Below are 21,394 nucleotides of genomic sequence, written 5' to 3'. Positions count from 1 at the left end.
TGGAGAGATTACTGTTACACAAATCATTTATATAAATACTGAACAGAAGTGGTCCTAGGGTACTCCCTTGCGGTACACCAAATTCTATAAGGGCGGGATCGCTAACAGTATCATTAATTTTTACTTTTTGGTATCTATTCGCTAAGTAACTATCCATCCATTTGAATAGCTGTCCCTGAATCCTGATGGCCTGTAGTTTTTTCAGAAGTATTTTATGGGAGATGGTATCAAAAGCTTTTGCCAGATCAAGTAAGAGAGCGATGGACTTAACTCCCTGGTCAATATTATTGGAAATAATATCAGTCAGCTTAGCAATAGCATCTTCTGTTCCTAAACCGGGTCGAAAGCCGAATTGGTTCTTAGATAGGATCTTGTGATTTTCTAGGTAGAGGGTAAGACGATTTTTGACGATTTTCTCAATAATTTTTGAGATTGAATTTAGTAGAGATATAGGCCGATAATTTTGTATATCCGATTTGTCTCCATTTTTGTGAATCAGTATGACAATTGATTCTTTTAAGTGGTTCGGAAATATGCCTGATTTGAAACTAAGATTACAGATAAATGCAATAGTACTAGCTATAAGTGGTTTCAACACTTTTAACAAATTTGTTGACACTTTATCTGACCCACAAGCATTCGATGCCTTGAGTTCATCTATCATTTTCATTACTTCATTAGTCGTTGTTTGAATCTCATCTGATTTACAATTATAAACAGTTGAAGGTATGTTGGCTAGATCGGATTCAGTTTTCTTACATTTATCGAGTATTTTGTTAGCGAGTGAAGCTCCTACGGAAGTAAAATAATGATTTGCAAAATTAGCCATCCCCTTGGGGTCAGCAGTGTTTGTGTTTTTAGTGTCTAATGAATGTATGAATGACGACTTATTATTTTTTGTTTTGGTGATTTTTCGAAATATATCCCAGAAACGTTTCGGAGTTAATGTTTTTTCGTATATATATTGTTTGTAGAATTTTTCTTTTGTTGTTTTATTATTGGAATTGCATTTTTGTTTTAACTCAATTATGTCAGGGAAAATGGAAAAACATGAACAAACTACATTATAAAATTCTTCGTTTGGGTTATTTAAAGGTAATTATTTCCTTCCGCCGCGCCTTTAGGCACAGGTTATGGAAATTACACTTTTTTCAACAATTACTACAAGAACCAACTATGTACATGCACAAAATTGGTTATTAGGTTCTTGGTTTGGGTTAATTAAGTAATTTATACATATTTATATTCAATCCATACAAAGAAGTTCAAAATGGCGGCAAAGTGATTGTTTTAACAGGTAAATTTTGAACTTTGATTGAATAAAAATGAATAATGCATATTTTACCATCTATCTGTCTATTTCTTGTAGTAATTAAGTAAAAACGATGGATAATTTCCATAATCTGTGCCTATTTGAAGTGCGGCGGTTAGGGAAATATTTACCGATTTAAATATTGTGTGCGTATTTAGATTGAAGAGGCACAAAAAATGGCATCAATACACGGGAAATTTTGAAATTGGAAATTAGAAATTGGATCTTTAAAGCATCTTTTACCATCTCCCCTGACATAAATAGTTGTTTCATTTAGTAAATTAATTAAGAAGTGTTAAAAAATAATTTGTACCAAGATATTTTTTGACCTGAAACAGAAAAACAGAATTACTTTATCCAAAAGTATTACAAGTTTAAAACGACCTTATTAAGTTGAACTGGAAAATTGAATTACATTCTCTCATTCTGCCTCTCGCACAGCTTTTGGGGTTGCTTTTTCCAAGTTTCTCTAGGATGGTTGCATAGACATCTTCCCTCTGAAAGCACAGCCAATATTTTATGCCAAAGTCAGCCTTCCCGAAGTCTGAGTGCTTATCCAAACCATCTCGTCTTCAACTTTTCTACACAGATATGAAGGGGTTCGATCACATCAAAGATCATCAAGCATACTCGAGGGTTTTGTGACTCCTGCCACTCCTTTCACAAAATATTATTTGAGCAGCTTGGATTCTGGAACACACAAGAGTCTGTAATGATTTGTATATTTTATTATTTATGTGTGTGTTTTAGGTGCCGTGGGCACCAAGATCCCGGGCATAGACGTGCCCCTGCTAGCAGATGGGGGCCCAGAAACGCAGGAGCACCAGGTGCAGCAGATCGTGCATCAGATGGAGCTGGTGGACGACCTTATGGAGGACAGTCCTGATGCTGAAGAAATGCGATTGTAATTCTTTATATAACATATCTATCATAATTATTATAGGCTTACCGCTGTTGGGGTCCGTTGTAATCTCTCTTTCTGTTACATGCATCATTTAAGAAATTGAGGAATTGGTAAGGCTATTGCTTCATTGTAACCTCTCCCTCCTTCCCGTGAATTGTAACATAGCTTCTTCTTTTATGTGAATACCTTATAAGAGTCCCAACTGCTCCCAAACGCCTGGAGATAGTGAGCTTATGGCAACCACAATTGGGGTATGTTGTGAGGCTGAAGGTAGTGGAGAGTGGAAGGAGATGGAGAGGAGGAAGGTGGGGAAATACTTGGCTATTCTGATCACCAAAAACTGCTAAATCCATTTCAAGCAACGTTTCAATTCTGAATAGTGGTTTTACACCGGGACGATACTGAGAGTATATTCAACTCTGTAGCGTGCCTTAAATAATTATACCTTATATTATTTTATGATTAAATTGTGAAATTATACAAATCAATCGAATAAAATTTACTTTTGCATGTCTGGATTTGAACCCACAACCTCCGGATTGCTAGTCGAGAGCCTTAGCCCTCAACCGCGAAGGCCGTCAGCCTAACTTATCTCTCAAATTATGCATTTAACAGAAAGAGACATTACCCCTGACAGGACTATAGATCGTTCAAAAAATATATATATACTTGAATACCGCACAAGATTTCTAACTGCTCCCAACCGTCTGGAGCCATTGAGTCTATCAACCCCAATTGGGTTTTGTTGTGAGGCTGAAGGTAATGGAGAGGGGAAGGAGGGGTGAGTACTTGTGAACGACGTGATTAGAACCCGCGACCTTCGGATTGTTAATCGAGAGCCTTACCCCTCGTCCACGAAGGCCGTTGAGGGGTAAGGTTTTCATCGTTCACAACTTCCAATATCTCACATAGTGTGGGCCAACAAATACAAAATTACCGAAATGACGATCCAGTGGATGATTGTGATACAAATTTCCATGAGAGGTAACTCTTTTGTCATCCAAATCAATCTAATTGTTAGATATTACTCATAAACATCTATTTTTTTAATTTTCTAAAACCTATTTGAGGCCAAAAGCATTTAACCCTTTTCCTGCCCGAAAGTAAAGACAAGGTAGATACTCCCACGCCAAGGATTTTTAGAATATTTTACATTGCCTTATTATTTATTATCCTCAGCACTTAGAGATTGTAAATTATTACCAAAACAAAAAAAAACTTGTTTACGTTACACTTTTGAAAAGTCTAAACAAGATATCTTTATGAATTGATGCATTATTTGACGAATAAAAACTATCTATGAAACATCAACAAACTTCGACCCGCCGCCATTATCAAATCAGTAATCTCACCAACACATACAGACATACTATAGTAATATCAGTATTCACGTCTCCGAAGTGGGACCTCTGCAACGGCTCACTATTAAATTTCTCACGATACAATTGTGATAATATTATTGTTTTAAACTTCATTATTTATTAAACTTTTATTTACAGTTTCTTATCGTATTATTTATGTTAATAGTTTTTATTCGAATGGTAGACTTTAAAACAAGAATGAATACACAATGCCACATTACACTGGGAACACATATCGAGCCATTTTTCTGCGGCTTTGTTTAAGTTTTGTATTCGCACAAACATGGCAGGCTCTGTATGGCTTGGATTGTTTTGATGTTTACAACCTCTTTTGAAAGCAGACGTAATGGTGTGTCATGATGAGACGAATGAGGAGTTGAGTAGAGTTGAGTTTTTTGTGGTCTTTTGCGATTACTTGTCTTATCACACATAAATGATAATCGGGGAAGCTCATACCTGAATTTTTTATGGTGTTGTGTACAGTAAAAGAATTTAACAGATATAAAATCGAGACAATATTCTCTTATTTGGTCATCAGACAAGTCGCGTCGAGCCATGATGGAGGGTTACAAAAAAAAATATTAGGAAAAACGACAAATTAACACAATAATTAGTTTCTAAACACAGATAATTAAAATAAAATGTATATTATTACTTTTTCACTCGAAAGGCGGATATAACAACTTATTTCATTTAAAAAACAAAACATGTTGATTACCACAAAACTTATTTGCACTAAAAATATGACCACTTAATAAAAACAATTTGTTGAAATAATAACGTTAGAACCACGATTAGTTGCAGATTCTAAGTATTCGCGAACCGTCGCGTCGAGATAAGAAGGAACCACGTGATACACTAACACAACTACGCGCGCGCGGGGAATTCAAACACTGAGAGGGGAAATATTGTAGTCTCCAGTTTGACGAGGTCTTTCATAATATAAACAAAATCATTTGTCACATCTGTGTAGAGATGTCGCTAGATAAAGGTTCAAATTATTTTTTAAGCCTGAGTTTTGCGCCATCTATACAGAAAGTTCCGAGATATCGCAAGATGAAATTAAAATCACGTATGATTGCGCGCGGCAGCGAGGGCCCGGAATCTTGAATCAAACATAGATGCGCACGGCAGCCTCCGGGTTAAGATGGTAATAGTCAACACTGTCAAGTCTAGTATTGACGTTTTTCTGTATCTCCTTCAAATTATCAAAAAATTAACAAAATCAACAATAGAAAATAGCTAAAAAGTGGTCAATTCATCTAAATCGAAGATTGCGCACTGTCCAAGTGTATTTCTTTTCACAAAAAGTGTGTTTTTTGCACCAAAAAGAGTTTTTTGTTTTTCCTCGAGAGCTTGTGTCATAAACTCAAAAATCGGTGCCATAGTTCTTGAATATTAAAGAGTGAAGATCTCAAGTGTAGCAAAGTTATCCATCCTTAAAGGAAACAATTATTCAATAGTGCTCTTTTAGTGTGAAATTCACGCTCAGCGAATTTAGAATGAATACTCAATGTACTGCATGCGAAAAAAACATTGAAGTTCCGGCCGACTTTATAGCATGTTCTGTATGTGAAGATGGATATCACATTTTGTGTGCGGATATAGTGGAAACTTCTCGCCGAGGTGCAAAAAATCAATCTCAATCGCAACAATGGAAATGTAAGAAGTGCATTAAAATTCCAAAATCAACTAAACAGAAACTTATCGATAATAACATGAATGAACTCAATCAAGACCTGACACCTGTTGCCAAAAATCAAAAACGAATTGCACAAACAGCGAAGCTTACAACCACACCTACAATAACCAGTGAAAATCTAGCTTCATCATTCACAGATGGCTCTAATCAGCCGTTAACATTGGAAATATTCTTGAAGGAACTTGAAAAATTTAAAACAACAATGATTTCTTTTGTAGACAATAAACTAAGCATCTATGATCAAAAATATGAAGAAATATTAAAACAAAACAATGATCTATTAAAGTCATTCCAATTCATGGCGGATCAACAGGAAGATCTAAAAAAGCGTGTGACTTCTATGGAAAAATTACAGGTTAAAGATAATGCTGATCTAATCGAATTAAAAAACCAAAACAACATTTTAATTAATACAATCTCACAACAAGACGTCAAAATCGACAGACTAGAATATATGTCTCAAATATGTAATATTGAAATAAGAGGCATTCCAGAATCCATCTCTAATAACTATTTAGAAATTCTCAATAAAATAACAAAAATTATCAACTTTGAGGACTCTTCAGGAAATGTGAACTCGGTAATAAAAAAAATCTATAGAATGGGGCCTAAAATTGCTGAAAAAAATCCCAGATCAATCATTGCGACCTTTAATAACACACTAGATCGAGATAATTTCTCATGCAAAATAAAAACATACACAAAGGCCACAACTCCCAGCACAAATAAATTAAATACATACGATCTAGGAGTATCGCAAGATGCCCAACGAATATATATATCGGATCACTTAACACAAAAAGCAAAATTCCTCCTAGGACAAACTAAACGATTCGCCAGAGAAAACAATTTTAAATATGCATGGACATCTTCAGGACGTATCTTACTGAAGAAAATTGACAGCTCAAAAATCATAACAATAAATAATGCCAATGACCTGCAACGTTTAAAAAGTCAATCTATCTGACTTCTATTTCACTCTGTCATTATGGCTGTTAATGAAGATATCATTTCATGTTCTCATATTGTAATATATTGTTATAGAATATTTATATACTCATTTATTTTTATCACAATCAGTAAGATCTCATGCAACCTCATACTTCTAGTAAATCTATATAAATCTGGGAAAAAAATAAATGAATATATCTATATTCCTTTTATGGTCAGATTCTGGAATAGTTCGCAGGTAATTGTAACTTCTTTTTCTATTGCAACACACCCGTCGCACCTACATATTTACAGATTGAGTACTCACCGTGCTCTGATTAAGAATAATAAGTCGGTAATTATGAAATTCATTACTTGTTCATTTAAGACTCATTTCATAATTTTCAATAGGATAATGAATAAGCAATGTGATGTATTCTATATTTACCTACTACCCTTAGCTGTTGTTATCACATATAATTTGTCATTAGGTAATAACATACAAATAACAACTGTGCATATACCTGAAAAAAAAAATTTTCATTGCAAATACCTATGCACTATTTTGGCCACATCGCTGTGTATTTCAAATGTTTTTGTATGTATTTACTTAATGTCAACATATTCTTTGCAACATCTTTACAATTTAAATACGCTCCATGCTCTGAGCTATATTTTTTTGTTAATATCATTTAATAATTGTTGTTTTGTTAATATCATAAAATCATTGCAAATACCTGCGCACTATTTTAGTCACATTTTGTGTATTTCTAATGTTATTGAATGTATTTGTCATTTTAGTTGCGTTCTTGATGCTAACTTATTTATCTTACCAATCTATTACAACCAAAAGATCTACTACCACTCTATAACCACTTTTATTGCTATTATTCACTTTATTATAAATATTTACTTTAAGATTGATAATTATGTAAACATAATTTCCTTCGTTTGTACCTTCACGGGATATACCTACATTTTCGACAAGTTTTCACGGGCTCAAATTAATATACACCCATTATTATTCTTATTATTATTATTAATTACATCGCATATTATTTGCTTTTGTTTTATGAGTCACACCACCAACAGCAACATGTATAAAAAAGTATTAATATGGATTCTATATTCGATGAAGAACTAAATGACGACAAGGAAATCAATATCAACATAGATGACCCATCAGTATGTAATGAATTTCTTAACCATTCTGCTCTCTCTATATATTGTATGAATATAAGATGCATAAAAAAAAATTTCGATGATACTATAGCTGTTCTCGACGCAATACAACATAGATTTGGCATTATCGTTTTTAGTGAGGCTTGGTTGAAAGATTCAATCTATATCCCAAGTATTACTGGATATTCATCACATAGCACCAAAATAAATTATTTACAAAATGATGGAGTTGTCGTTTACACTCGGAATGATGTCATAGTTTCTGTTGAAGAAATAACTATTCCACATGCCAACTGTCTTAAATTACAACTACCTTATAATGTATGTGTTTTAGCAGTTTATAGATCTCCTTCTCAAGCACACATTGATACCTTTCTTGACCACCTAAATGACTTACTACGTTCTGTATCAACACATAACCATGAAGTGATTTTATGTGGTGATATAAATATAAATATTCTGGATATGAACAGCATAAAAAGTGAACAATATCTTTCACTTTTGATTTACCACGGTCTAAAACCATTAATTATTTCACCGACTAGAGTAACATCAAGTACTGAGAGTTGTATTGATCACATTATGGTTAAGTCAAAAGACGATCCTCAGAGTGCTGTATTCAGGACCAGTATTACAGACCATTTTGCTACATTATTGAAATATCCTAAATCCAGAGTAACAAAATCAAAAAAAATAGACGTAAAGCTTAGACTAACTGTGGATAATGACCTACTAAATTTGACACTGAAAGAGGAAACATGGGATACAGTCTTATCCACCAGTGATGTCAATACTGCAGCTGATAATTTCATAAGACGTCTAAAATTACATATTGGAAATTGCTCATATACTAAGAGAATCCATTGTAATAAAAAGCACTTGAAACCATGGATAACTTCTGGAATTGTTAACTGCCTCATTAAACGTGACAAATTACACAAGAGTTGTCGTAAAGAACCAAATAATATCGAACTGTTTGCACATTATAAAAGATACAGAAATTTGTGTTCTAAAATTATAAAAACGACCAAACAGACATATTATAAAGGGAAGCTTCACGAGGTAAAAGGAAACATTAAGCAAGAATGGAAAATAATAAAACAAGCATTAGATTTGCAAAAGGAATCAGTGCACATAAATAAACTAAAAGTAAATAATAACATTGTATCCATAAATGATAATCCAACAGTCATTACTAACCATGTGAATAATTTTTTTAGTGATATAGGTCAAAATTTTGCTAATCTTTTGTGTAGTGCAAATAACACCAGTGAAGAATCTTTAGTAAAAAATTATAATCCAACACAATCTATGCAAAATGCCTGCTTTGAATTCAAACCAACGAATTGTAATGAAGTTTTAAATGTGATTAATGAGCTAAAATCAGGTTTTTCGAGTGGAAATGACAATATAAGTGCAATGGTCTACAAACAAAATGCTTCTGAACTAGTAATACCTATTACACACATTGTAAATGTTAGTTTTGAGAATGGCTTGTTCCCTAATCATTGCAAAAATTCCAAAGTTATTCCTTTATTTAAAGAAGGAGATAACAAAGATGTAAATAACTATCGACCTATCTCCTTGCTAAATACGTTATCAAAAATAATAGAGAAATTAGCTAAAATTAGGTTGATGTCTTATGTAAAAAGATATGAAATTCTCTCAGATAATCAATTTGGCTTCCGAGAGAACATGGGAACAAGTGATGCTGCATTAAAAATGATCACCACAGTCGTAGAAGCTCTTGATACTGGCAATAAAGCAATGGCCGTCTTTTTAGACTTGTCTAAGGCATTTGATACCGTATCCCACGGTTTACTCTTAAAAAAACTCAGTTCAATGGGTATTGTTAATAAATCTTTAGATTGGTTCAGATCATATCTTGAAAATAAAACACAGAGAGTAATAATTAATGATCACATTAGCTCAAATAAATCAATTGTATATGGTGTTCCTCAAGGTAGTGTTCTGGGTCCAATTCTATTTTTGTTATATATTAACGACCTCTGTAAACTGAAATTTTCTGGATCTTCAATTGTATTTGCAGATGACACTGTCTTGGTGTTTGCTGCTGACACGTGGAACGAAACGTATGCTAAGTGCGAGGCAGGATTAAGGGCAATCAAAAATTGGCTTGATCAAAACTTGTTAACCTTAAACATGAACAAAACTAAATATATTACTTTTAGCATTTCCTCTATAAATCAACCATCTTTGGAACGTTCATTAAAAATACATTGTTGTGTGCAGGAGTGTAACTGTCAATCTTTGGAAAGAGTAGACAACATCAAATACCTGGGTTTAATTATTGATAAAAATTTAAAATGGAACAATCACATTACTACATTAAGAAACAAAATAAGAAGGCAAGCCTACATTTTCAAAAATCTAAGAAACATATTGGACAAAGTTACATTAAAAACTGTATATTATGCTCTAGTTCAATCAATGCTTTCATATAATGTTGTCTGTTGGGGTTCTTGTAACAAGACTACCTTAGAGCCTTTGAATGTTGCGCAAAAATTAATTTTAAAAATAATGTATAAGAGAAATTTTATGTATCCATCAAAGTTATTATATAGTGAAAGCAAAATTATGACAATAAGACAGTTGTACATAATACAGGCTCTCTGTAAATATTTCAACAACACTATTACTGCTAAAAGATCTCAACAAGTGCGCAGCACTAGAATGGGTTCTTCTTTAATGTATCAGCCGGTGTATACCAGAACATCCTTCGGACAAAGGAGTTTTTCATATAAAGCTCCGTTGCTATATAATATGCTTGGAGAAAATATAAAAACTATAGGTACGTTAAATTCATTCAAGAAAATGGTCAAAATCTCCGTACTAGCTGAGAATGATGATTTTGGATCACCCATGTTGTCGCTTATATCATAATTCCTTGTGGAAGCTCTGTTCGATACAATCCTTATTTACTTACTGCGCATGCACTTATTGACTTCTAAAATAACTTTTGGTTATTTATTATTATGTTACTTATTATTATTATTATCTACTTAATTATCGTATTAATATTTACTTTAGTTATTGTCTAGCTAAAATATTTACTTACTTACTTTTTATTATAATATTATATACTTACCTATCGGTTATTATTTACCTTTTTTTATTTAGTTATTTTTATTTTTTCTTTTAATCTATTATTCATATTATCCATGTTGTAATTGATAGTATGGTTACCCTATGCTTGTGTCTGATAAGCCAGCACAGGTACCTTGTACTTTAGTTAACAGAAGAATATTATTGTTGCCAACTTACTTAACTCTTTGCACGCGGCCGTATCAACTGTTGTTACGGCAAAAAGTCTATACTCACACGCGGCTGTATCAACAGTTGATACGGCAACTTTGACGGCCGATATTTCCGCTCTCTTTCGTCATAAATGTATTTCTTGCTCACTTGAACATTCGTAGAACTATCACGATGCTGACATCTACAAGAATTTCTCAAAAATAAAATTTTATTTCATAAAAAAAGATCGATAACCAAGTGCGCCTCTTCGCGCCTTTTAGTCCTTTAGTTTACATTTTTGTCAACGGATGGCGTTAGTACTAGTTTGTCATTCACAACTTTTCATAACTAAGAATGATAAGTGATCATGGTGTCCCACTTGTGTCTATAAACACAGTGGCCTAAGTACACACACACCGAGAGTGGTTTATTTATGACGCCGAGTGAATGGCGGGACCACATTCAAAAGATACGGTACGTCTTTGTATGAAATTTTATGTTTTTGTTTTTATAAACATCTAAGAGTGTTGACACACGAGAATTTGTTTTCATATTGTGGAGAATAATCTGTTCTGTCTATATAGTCCAATAAATCATGCCAGAATGCTATAATTTGACATTTAATTGCATGCATAGGTATTTGAAAATATGTACCGCGTACGGGTATAGATAAAACGGAGCATATTAACGCGTTCAAAAGGTTAATAATGCTTCTTTTGTTGACTTTTTTGTTTTTTGTTTTTTGTTTTTATTTTTTTCATACATTTGTTACTAAAATTTTGTTTATTTTTGTCTACCGGTCTCGAAACGTCCGTGTCATAAACTTTTCTTTTTTTGTTTAAATTTAATTTAATGTTGTTATTATTTTAAATTTACATATATGTATTTTTTTAAATGATATTATTGTAAAGCTGCACATCTTAATACAGGAATGCCCTAGTGAGATGTGCAGAGTATGCTTTTTATGTAAAAACTTTTTTTTGAATTAAATAAATAAATAAATAAATAAATGGTCCCAATAATTATCACACCGTTTATTCACCTTCCTTTAATGTTTGATCTTATTTTCTATAGGGAAACACTCCGTGATTTGCCACAGTGCCTCACGGTGAAGAGAAACATCCGGGCAAAGATCACCGCCTCCGTCAGCCGCAAGTCCAAACACAGAGCAATCGGCTTCTTCCGCAGGACCAAATACAGGCTCATTTTCTGGAGGAAGAAGGTAAATTTAGTGATGAAACTTTATCTGAAAATTTCTTTATGACAGTCAAATTAAATCTTGTTCATTATACATAGTTTAAAATTCCCTGTATGTATAATATAAGACGTCCGAGTTATTCATTGTGGTTTTTAAATAAAAACGAACTCATTCATATACCCCTTAATATAACTAGATGGAAAGAAAATGGATGTTGGTCCTAGCGTAAAATAATGGTGGGAAATTTTTATTTTTCTGAAATAAATTCCTCCAGGAAAATCGAAGAATGTTTGCTCGGAAAATGGCTCGGGAAAATTTTTTGTATGAGCATTTATCTTTAGTTTGGAAAACATCATTTTTATTCTTCCAGGGATGTTGGAAAATATTTGCTCAGAAAATTGATCGGAAAATGGGTCAGCAAATTTTTATAAAAACATTATCTGATATTGTTATGTAAAGTTTAAAAAAAATTTTAATGTGAGAAAATTTTTAATTGTGGAAATTTTTTTTCAGAAAAGTTTCTTCTGAGAAAATTGGAATAAAATTCGTCATGAAATTGTGTAAAAGTTTTTGAAACTGAGAATTTCTATGTTTTCTATATTTTGTTTTTATGCTATTTGTAAAGTTCAATGGTTATTTTTGAAAATATTTGAGGGTGCCACTTCTGTTTACAACAATTCTGAACTGTACAGTCAAACCCCTCTAGCGTTTTGGGTCATAAATGACCGGGCGTCCATATTTTATAATGCAATATATATGTAATTTTTTTGATGTTAGAAAGAGAAATAATAATTTTTTCCAGTTTGCCTTAAATCTTTATACTGATATCCATTAATAAAATACTAAAAATAGCCAAAATGATTAATTCATATTTCGCGCCGCTATCGTAACAATTGGGTTGAACGAGATAAAAGTTAAACAGTTTTCTTACAAATTCCCCAAATAAATAAAAAACAAAGGAATGTGTTTTAGAAATATCGCTTTCTCTCAATTTTTCTATGATTGAAAAAATAAGGTTAGCATTTGTAACAACATTTTTCACGTTTTATATTAAAATATTATTATTTAGAAATGTAATGTTTATTTTAAATGCATACACCGGAAAGATAATTTTATCCAGTTTCTTAAACAATATTTGTTTATACGGAATATTAAAAAATTAGATGTATATGCCGCATTTAAAAATACACAGAAAACTGAACAAAAGTGTTAAAATTACTGAAGGATTAAGATAATAATACTATAAAGCAATGCACACTATTCAGATGTCATGGTTGACTAATTGCTATGGTGTAAATGTAGTGGCCGACCACAAACTATTGTGCAACTGTCCTGTTAGACCGTAAACAATAGTGTAAATGTCCTTGTAGACCACACTCTACAGTGTAATTGTTGCGGTAGTCCGCACATAATATCCTGATTGACCACATGCTTAAGTGTAAATGTCACGGTAGACCACAAACAATTTATGTAAGTGTTGCACTTGACCATACGCTACAGTGTTATTGTCCTGGCAAACTGCCCATTATTGTGCAATTGTCCTGGTAGACCATAAACTATAATGTAAATCACACATAATAGTGTAAATGTGCTAGTTGACCACACACTATTGTGTAATTGTCCTGATATACCATAAACCATAATGTAAATGTTCTGGTAGATCACACACAATAGTGTAAATGTCCTGGTTGACCACATACTATTGTGCAAAAAATATCCTGGCAAACCATAAACAATAATGTAAATGTTCTTGTAGACCACACGCAATAGTGTGAATGTCCCAGTTGACCATGTACTGAGTAAATATCGCAGTAGACCACAAACAATTATGTAATTGTTGCGCTCTACCATACGCTACAGTGTTATGGGGCTAACACACTTGCGCCATACTCTTATGGCTTGGCCTATTTCATCATATCACTCGCCATACATGGCTAGTGGCGACGTGAATATAGCGCGCTTACAGCGAGGTCTGTCACAGGTTTCTATGTCCTGACAAACTGCACACTATTGTTCAAATTTCCTGGTTAACAGTCATGTAAATGTTCTTGTAGACCGCACACGATAGTGTATATGTTTTGTTGGATTGCACATTTCATTTTCGATGACTTAGATTACCACCAATTCAGGTTACTCACGATTATGCATTATTTCCAGGTCAAGCAAAACTTCCGCAATCTAATCTTCTCCTTTGAGTTGTGGTATGGAATCATCAAGTCCATCGAGGGTCTCTATGGCTCCGGTGTGGCCACTTACTTCAGGTTTCTCCGCTGGCTCTTCATCATGAACAGCTGTGTCAGCCTGATGCTTGTCTCATTCGTTGTGATACCGCAAGCCTTGTACACCGCCAACGGGAATAAAACAATGCAGACAACTTCTTTCAGCTTCTCGGATATCTTCACCGGACAGGTAATTTTTTTATTCATTGTGTCCCAAACATTATTTCATTCATTAACCAGTGAACTGTTTTTCATGGTATATTTCATGCATGTAGCCTCTACGAAAGCTTACAAATTATTTTGTCAATGTCAAAATTCATTTATTTATGAAAAACGGCGTCACTAAAATGAAAACATTTGAGTTTTCAAAGTAGTATGTAGGTCATTATTTCTTTGAAAACAAGGTTTATGAAGAAATAATAAAACCAGTTCATAAATACATTTGATAATATATAATATATTTTTTTAGATAATTTTAGCTATTCTGGCGAAATATCTTACGAGATAAACATAAAATATATGAATAATAAGACATGTAACTTGGTAAACAGAAAAAAATTGCAAAAAAACATAAATCATACTTTTACTCCGACTTTTGATTAAAACTCATCAATGTAATTTTTGCACAGTTCTGCAAATTCTCATCCGACAGTTTGGTGAATTTTGTCTTTTTTCTACTCCGACGTTCAACATTAAGTATTTTATATATATTTTTTCCCATTCTTTCATATTACATTATTATTATTACTCTTCTATTATTCTGACTCTTGACATGGCCCGACTCGAGTATCTGATTCACTCGATCGTGCCATGTCTTCTCGGGCGTCCATCCTTACACTCCTTTCTTTGCTCATTCGCTCTACATGCCCAAACCATCTAAGCGTCCCTTTCTTAATCTTACTTATTACGCTTACATCAGCCTTAAATCTGATATATTCCAATCACACTAATTATCGCATCTTGTTTAAGTATTGTTTTATTATTATTCATATTAAATGGATTGTTTTATAGCAATTAAACTTAAATTGTTTACAATTCAGATATTTATCAGTTCTTGATAAATTTTTTAAGAATCATAAACATGCTTTCTATGATAATCAGAATCATGTTTGAATAGATAGGAGATATTATCAAACATAATGTTTGTGCAAAAATAAAGAGTACCTGTAATCCCCTCTATTGGTAGTTTAATGAAACTTTAGGCTTGGGTTCTGATCTGAGCTAAAGTATTGAGAAGATTTGGATAGATCAATAGTCATTTTAAAATAAAATCATATTTTTACCGCAAGAAAAATTAACAATTATTTAGTTTTTTGTGCACATTCGTAATAATTATTGATTTGGCACATTCTTCCCGCTGATATGATAAAATAATGTGTATTAACACACTTCAGGCGGGTATCTTTTGCGCCGGCGGACCGTTAGTGACGGGCGAAAATAAAGGTCCCGCGCAAATTATTTTAATTTGTTTTAAATCGCTATATCTTCGAAAATAATTAAATATTTTAATAAAAATTTCTACATACTAACTCAGCATACCCAAGGTATAAAATGACTAACCGAAAATTAACTTATTTCGTTAATCTTCAAACGCATTGCTTATCAAGTGTCAGGTATTCAATAATAAAAGGGCCCTTTTTGAAATACCGATGTAGACAAAAGACTCGAATATAAATATAAAAGGAAGAATTTTATTGCTATTTGATAATTATGTACATATAGTTGGGACCTTTAGAAAGAGATTGGCATATAATATTTATACAAAAACAGTGGATAATTTATTCTTTTCTGCCATTGAAATGAAGAAAAAAGTACCCTTCCCGTCCGAAGTGTGTTAATATCCCCAGAAAGTGAAAACTCGGATTATATTCCGTGTTTCGGAACGGTGCTGCGAAACTTTAGCAGGTGATAGGATAAATGTTTTGTTTATTTGGATTTCAGTGAAAAAAACTTCCACATTAGCACATTTTCCTTAGATTTTCATGAATAATTTTGATTTTCACTGTTGAAACTTACAAAAATGTCTCGTCTCACATTGTCGTAAGGAACATAGATGAGAAAGTGTCTCGTCTCACATTGTCGAACGGAACATAGATGAGTAAATGTCTCGTCTCACATTGTCGTAAGGAACATAGATGAGTAAATGTCTCGTCTCACATTGTCGTAAAGAACATAGATGCGTAAATGTCTCGTCTCACATTGTCGTAAGAAACATAGATGAGTAAATGAGGTAAGTTTTTAGATTCTCACGGCCCAAAGCATTTTTGTTGTTTGTTTTTGAAGAAGGAGTTAGCGCAACACGGCATAACACCCCAAAAACAAACAACAAAAATGAGTAAATGAATTTATTTATTACATGTCTTTCAATAACTGGAAACAAAAGGGTAAGTTCTACTGTATTGAAGTGTGGTTTCCAGCTTTAATTTATTGTGAAGAATATGTAATAGACAAAATGATTTATTTATATCAAGAATCATGAAACAATATTGCATGTGTCAGAATGTACAAGATAGTGTACAATTTAGCTAGCCTATTTGGACTTAAGCACTGGCACTCTGACACAAGCACATCAGTTTAGCTTATATCGACAGTGTCTGTAATTTGTCGTCTTTCCCAAGCCCAACTGACAAGAGTTCACTTCTACTAAATATGCTTTTATACAACGTGAAGGATGTGCTTCTGCTAGGGGACCTGCAGAGTATAAAGAGAACAAAAACAGCATATCTAAAGCGCCCCGGAGACGATCACTATCAATTGTCAATCTACGCCATTGATAATAGCTAATTGATCTTTGTTCCAGCAATTGAAGAGATTTACAATAAATTGAGACTTCTCATTGGTGTGTATTTTGATTGAGTGTATAAACCATTGACACAGCGGAATGATTGTTTCACTGTGCGATGGACAATCGTCCATTCCGTTTCATCGCAGAGCATTATGCATTATACCGTGACTGTCTAGAAGTATGGAAAGTAAAATCAAAACATTATCACTGCATTCGCATTTTTTAGGTTATGTTTTGTTATTAATATTTGGGTATGGCTGCCGCCACCCCCGAACCATTTATTGGATAACCAACACCTCTGGCTTAGGTCACCCCAAGTGGTTCGCTACGTTTGGCGACTTAGCAGGGATACCCGGTTTATCTAGGTCTTGGCGGCAGATGCGTCTGCACACTTACTGCCTGGCGGACCGGATCGGGAGTTACTGGTTGAGGGAGACCATTTGACCCCTCCAGTAGGACTCCCTCGACACATCACCTTGCACCGCAGTGAGTCACTCCTGGACCCAGTGACCCCTACATTCCTACCCACCCCTTATGCCTTTTTCCTTCCCTTAACTTCTTTTTCCTTTTCTTGAAACGACCCTCCACACAGCATCCCCAAAAGATTGCAGCCTCTGAGAGAAATTATTTTCCTCAGGGCCTCCTGTCTGTACTGTAAAAAAAATGTATGTACATGTATTTATATTTCGTAGTATTGATGTACAATTGAAGTTCCGTCAATCGCACTTCAATGCACATTGTCATTGAAATAAGCCCATTGACAATAAATTGACATTGATCGTCTCCGGACCCTTCGCACTTGATGTTTATGCATATTAAGAATAATGTAATTTTAATCTACTTCCAGGGTTCTTTCACGAATACGACCTTGTACTATGGATTCTATTCACCAGTTGAGTTCAGCAGTTCAGCAAATTACTACTACAATATTCCATATGCCTACTTCTTCACAATGCTGATCATGTACTTTACCATGTTCATTGTACTGTCCATAAGGTACGTATGTAATAAGGAATTCCAGTCAATTTATTTATTTTTACAAATCGTCAACTCATTTGGACAAGTTTCTAACCAGTGGCGGCTCTTGACTTTTGGGTGTACTTATGTACTAGAGTGCTAATATTACAAAAAAATGGCCTTTATTGATGTTGTTGTAGCCGTCTTCTTTTTTACAGCCTAACTTAAAATTCCTGAAAATCTTCACACAAAATAATTAATAATGACTAAACAACATCAATAATGTTGAATATTTAAACTTGGCACTCTATCACACTCAAAAGTCACTCACAAAAATGAGTGGTGCGCCAAAAATATTGCCAGTCTATTCCTACGTCAGGTCAGGTAAACTTTCAGCGGTGAAGGGCGCTAGGAAATAGCAAATTTGAAGCTTATACCGACCTGCTGGAGTGATCGGTATGCGAGCTGGAAACTAAAGTGGCGCCATCTCACCGTAGAGTTCAAGAGGCATCGGCGAGCGCCGTTCACGTTTTGGAGAAATTTCAATATTATGGTTAATAACCGGGTGAAGTTTCTCGATGAGTGATATGGAATTCACTCCCACCACATGACTTATACTCGAGCCGGTTGTATTTAAGTTAATTCTAATAGTATTCTTAGAGTAACAATATAGTACCTATTACCCCTATTATTGTTATTTGTTTTGATTTTTATCTGTTAGTTTTGTTATTTGCGGTGATATTTTTTTTTTTTTTTTAAAAAGAAAGACAAACATTCCCGGGTTACGAATAACCTGACAATATTTTAAAATCTCCTACTACCACCACAGTAAGCTGAAAATGTTGCTTGTGTTGTGATGGAGGACTTAGCCGGCCGAGGAATTGAACACACTACGCCCGAGTGGGACCCAAGCGCGATGTCAACTCGGCCACCGACCGGTCTTTACCGGTGTTTATCTATGATGGTTGATAATTATTATTTTTAGGCATCTCATTAAAATAATTTGTTTACCACAGTGGTAACCCATGTGCCAATCTACACACTTGTTTTTGATAGCAAAATTGTCTGCATTCTAATGCATGCGGTCGACTGACTCGCGAGGTAGCGGTGTAAGTTCTGCCAGAACCCGCCGACCAATCACAGAGCTTTTGGGTGTCTTACGGTTTAATTATTGTAAAATGACGATGTATTAATTCTACGTAATATAAATTATATATTGCGCACTGTGATATGGTTCAAAACCGTGCATGTACCAAGTTTATTTGACAATGTGATATGGTTCGAAACCGTGCGTGTACCAAGTTTATTTGACACTGTGATATGGTTCAAAACCGTGCATGTACCAAGTTTATTTGACACTGTGATATGGTTCAAAACCGTGCATGTACCAAGTTTATTTGACACTGTGATATGGTTCAAAACCGTGCGTGTACCAAGTTTATTTGACACTGTGATGTGGTTCAAAACCGTGCATGTACCAAGTTTATTTGACACTGTTATATGGTTCAAAACCGTGCATGTACCAAGTTTATTTGACACTGTGATATGGTTCAAAACCGTGCGTGTACCAAGTTTATTTGACACTGTTATATGGTTCAAAACCGTGCATGTACCAAGTTTATTTAACACTGTGATATGGTTCGAAACCGTGCGTGTACCAAGTTTATTTGGCACTGTGATATGGTTCAAAACCGTGCATGTACCAAGTTTATTTGACACTGTGATATGGTTCGAAACCGTGCGTGTACCAAGTTTATTTGGCACTGTGATATGGTTCAAAACCGTGCATGTACCAAGTTTATTATATATTACCAAATTTTGTGATTTGTTTTTTTTCTTCTTTCAGAATGGCCCGATCTTACAGAGTTAGTTTTATAGAGACAGCTGGAGGATTCAAAAACGTCTACGCAAACAAAATATTCTGTGGATGGGATTTTGGTATTTCATCACCGCAAGCTGCCACTCTTAAATCTAGTAGTCTCTTCAACGAACTTAAGGTATTTTTCAATTAAAAATCATGTTTTTAAAGCTTAACACTTCATATATTAAGGAGATATTATTCTTCGAGATATTAATGTACGTTTGAATACATTTCTTGTGTATATTTGTATATGTCTTGACATCGTTAATATTGTTTCATTTTTTTTGTGAGTAAAATCCGATCTGAAACTAAATCCGAAATTAATGCCAAAATTCGTTTACTCAGACACGTTTTGGGTCAACTTCAGATTGGAATTTGTCGAAATCAAATAGAATGGTGACCTAGATAATCGAAGTAAATAATATAATTTTTTTAATTGCAAATTCGCTTTGTGGCATCATTTTAACATAAATAACTTTGTTTTATAAAACTATTTATTCAAAATAATCAGCGCTTTGAAACCAATGGTTTCTTCGTCATATAAGAAACCAACTATTTTGATTAAATACCGGTGTAAACAAAGTTATTTATTTTCTTTAAAGTATTAGTTTCTGTTCCTTGAGTTTTGGTCCAAAGAACCGGCTGTCCTGATAAATCGGTGTACCAACTAATCAGAAACAAAATAAATAAAAGTAACTAAAATTTTAAAGGACTTAAATTATCTCACAGTGAGTCAAGGACATTCACAAACATAGTACAAAAACATGCAATAAAATTGGGCTACCAAAAAAGGACAAAGCCAATACACAAAATAGTTAACTGTACAAAAGGTATACAATATTATAATGCGCTGCCGGAAACCATAAAGTCTGCACCAATTGAGAGATTCAAGCTGAAGTGTAGCATTGTAGTAAATGCAATCCTATCATATAAAAATAAAAATTTAAATCTCCGAAAGTTCTTCACCATTTGATTTGAAATTTTTGCACAATGTTACATTCGAAAACGCGTCTGTTTTTATATACCTATTTTATATAGATGTCACCTGTGACAGGTAAAAACAAGCTTTTTTTTAAATCAGCGGCATCTGTTGGATGTAAAAGCAACGTGCACTATTGTTTATCTATCTCCACAGATAGACTGAGCCACAGCAACACATGGCGTTTTACAGCTAGTAAATAATAATAATGTTATAAAGTATGTAATTATCTATAAATTATATATAAAGATGCAAAAGTCGTCCATTTTGAATACATGTTTATATATAAAGATGCAAAAGTCGGTCATTTTGAATACATGTAGGATAACAAAAGATTTTTAAAATATTTATGTTGAGGGATCAGTAGGATTTATAGGCCCTGTTAGAAGTTCTACTGAGCCGAACCCTCTGATATGAAAATATCTGGAGTCGGTGAATTATTTTCCCATTTGATCTCTGGTGAGTTGACGTGTTGTTCTTGTATTGTTTTGTATTTATTTTGCTTATATAATGCACTTACATAATGTTGATTGACTAGATGATCATTTGTGGAAAAGTGAGTGGAAGGGTTAAGTTTTTCCTTTGGGGAAGATTTAACCCGGACAACTAAATCGGAAGTTAAAAAAAAAATTAGACATTTGTAAACTTCGATATACTAATATACTTCGTACTGTGTTATACGCAATCTATGCAACAATATTTACATAATAAACAAAATCAATACATATTTATGTATACATCACCTA

At 33.7% G+C, this 21,394-nt stretch overlaps 1 protein-coding gene across 2 annotated transcripts in view; it reads left to right on the top strand.

Annotated features, from left to right (window-relative positions):
• LOC149419391 (transmembrane channel-like protein 7) overlaps positions 1-21,394 on the top strand; it is a 41,501-nt gene that overhangs the window by 2,172 nt on the left and 17,935 nt on the right. For both annotated transcript variants that reach the window (XM_089638273.1, XM_089638272.1), the window contains 5 exons: positions 2,063-2,216; positions 11,724-11,871; positions 14,005-14,256; positions 17,699-17,847; positions 19,655-19,805. In XM_089638273.1, coding sequence (XP_089494399.1) covers positions 2,063-2,216; positions 11,724-11,871; positions 14,005-14,256; positions 17,699-17,847; positions 19,655-19,805 — 854 coding nt within the window. The remainder of the gene's footprint in view (positions 1-2,062; positions 2,217-11,723; positions 11,872-14,004; positions 14,257-17,698; positions 17,848-19,654; positions 19,806-21,394) is intronic.

The sequence above is a fragment of the Hesperophylax consimilis genome, chromosome 12 (assembly GCF_061612785.1).
Source record: "Hesperophylax consimilis isolate HC1 chromosome 12, BYU_Hcon_1.0, whole genome shotgun sequence".
Taxonomy (NCBI): Eukaryota; Metazoa; Arthropoda; class Insecta; order Trichoptera; family Limnephilidae; genus Hesperophylax; species Hesperophylax consimilis.
This window is presented reverse-complemented; position numbering and strand designations above follow the sequence as displayed.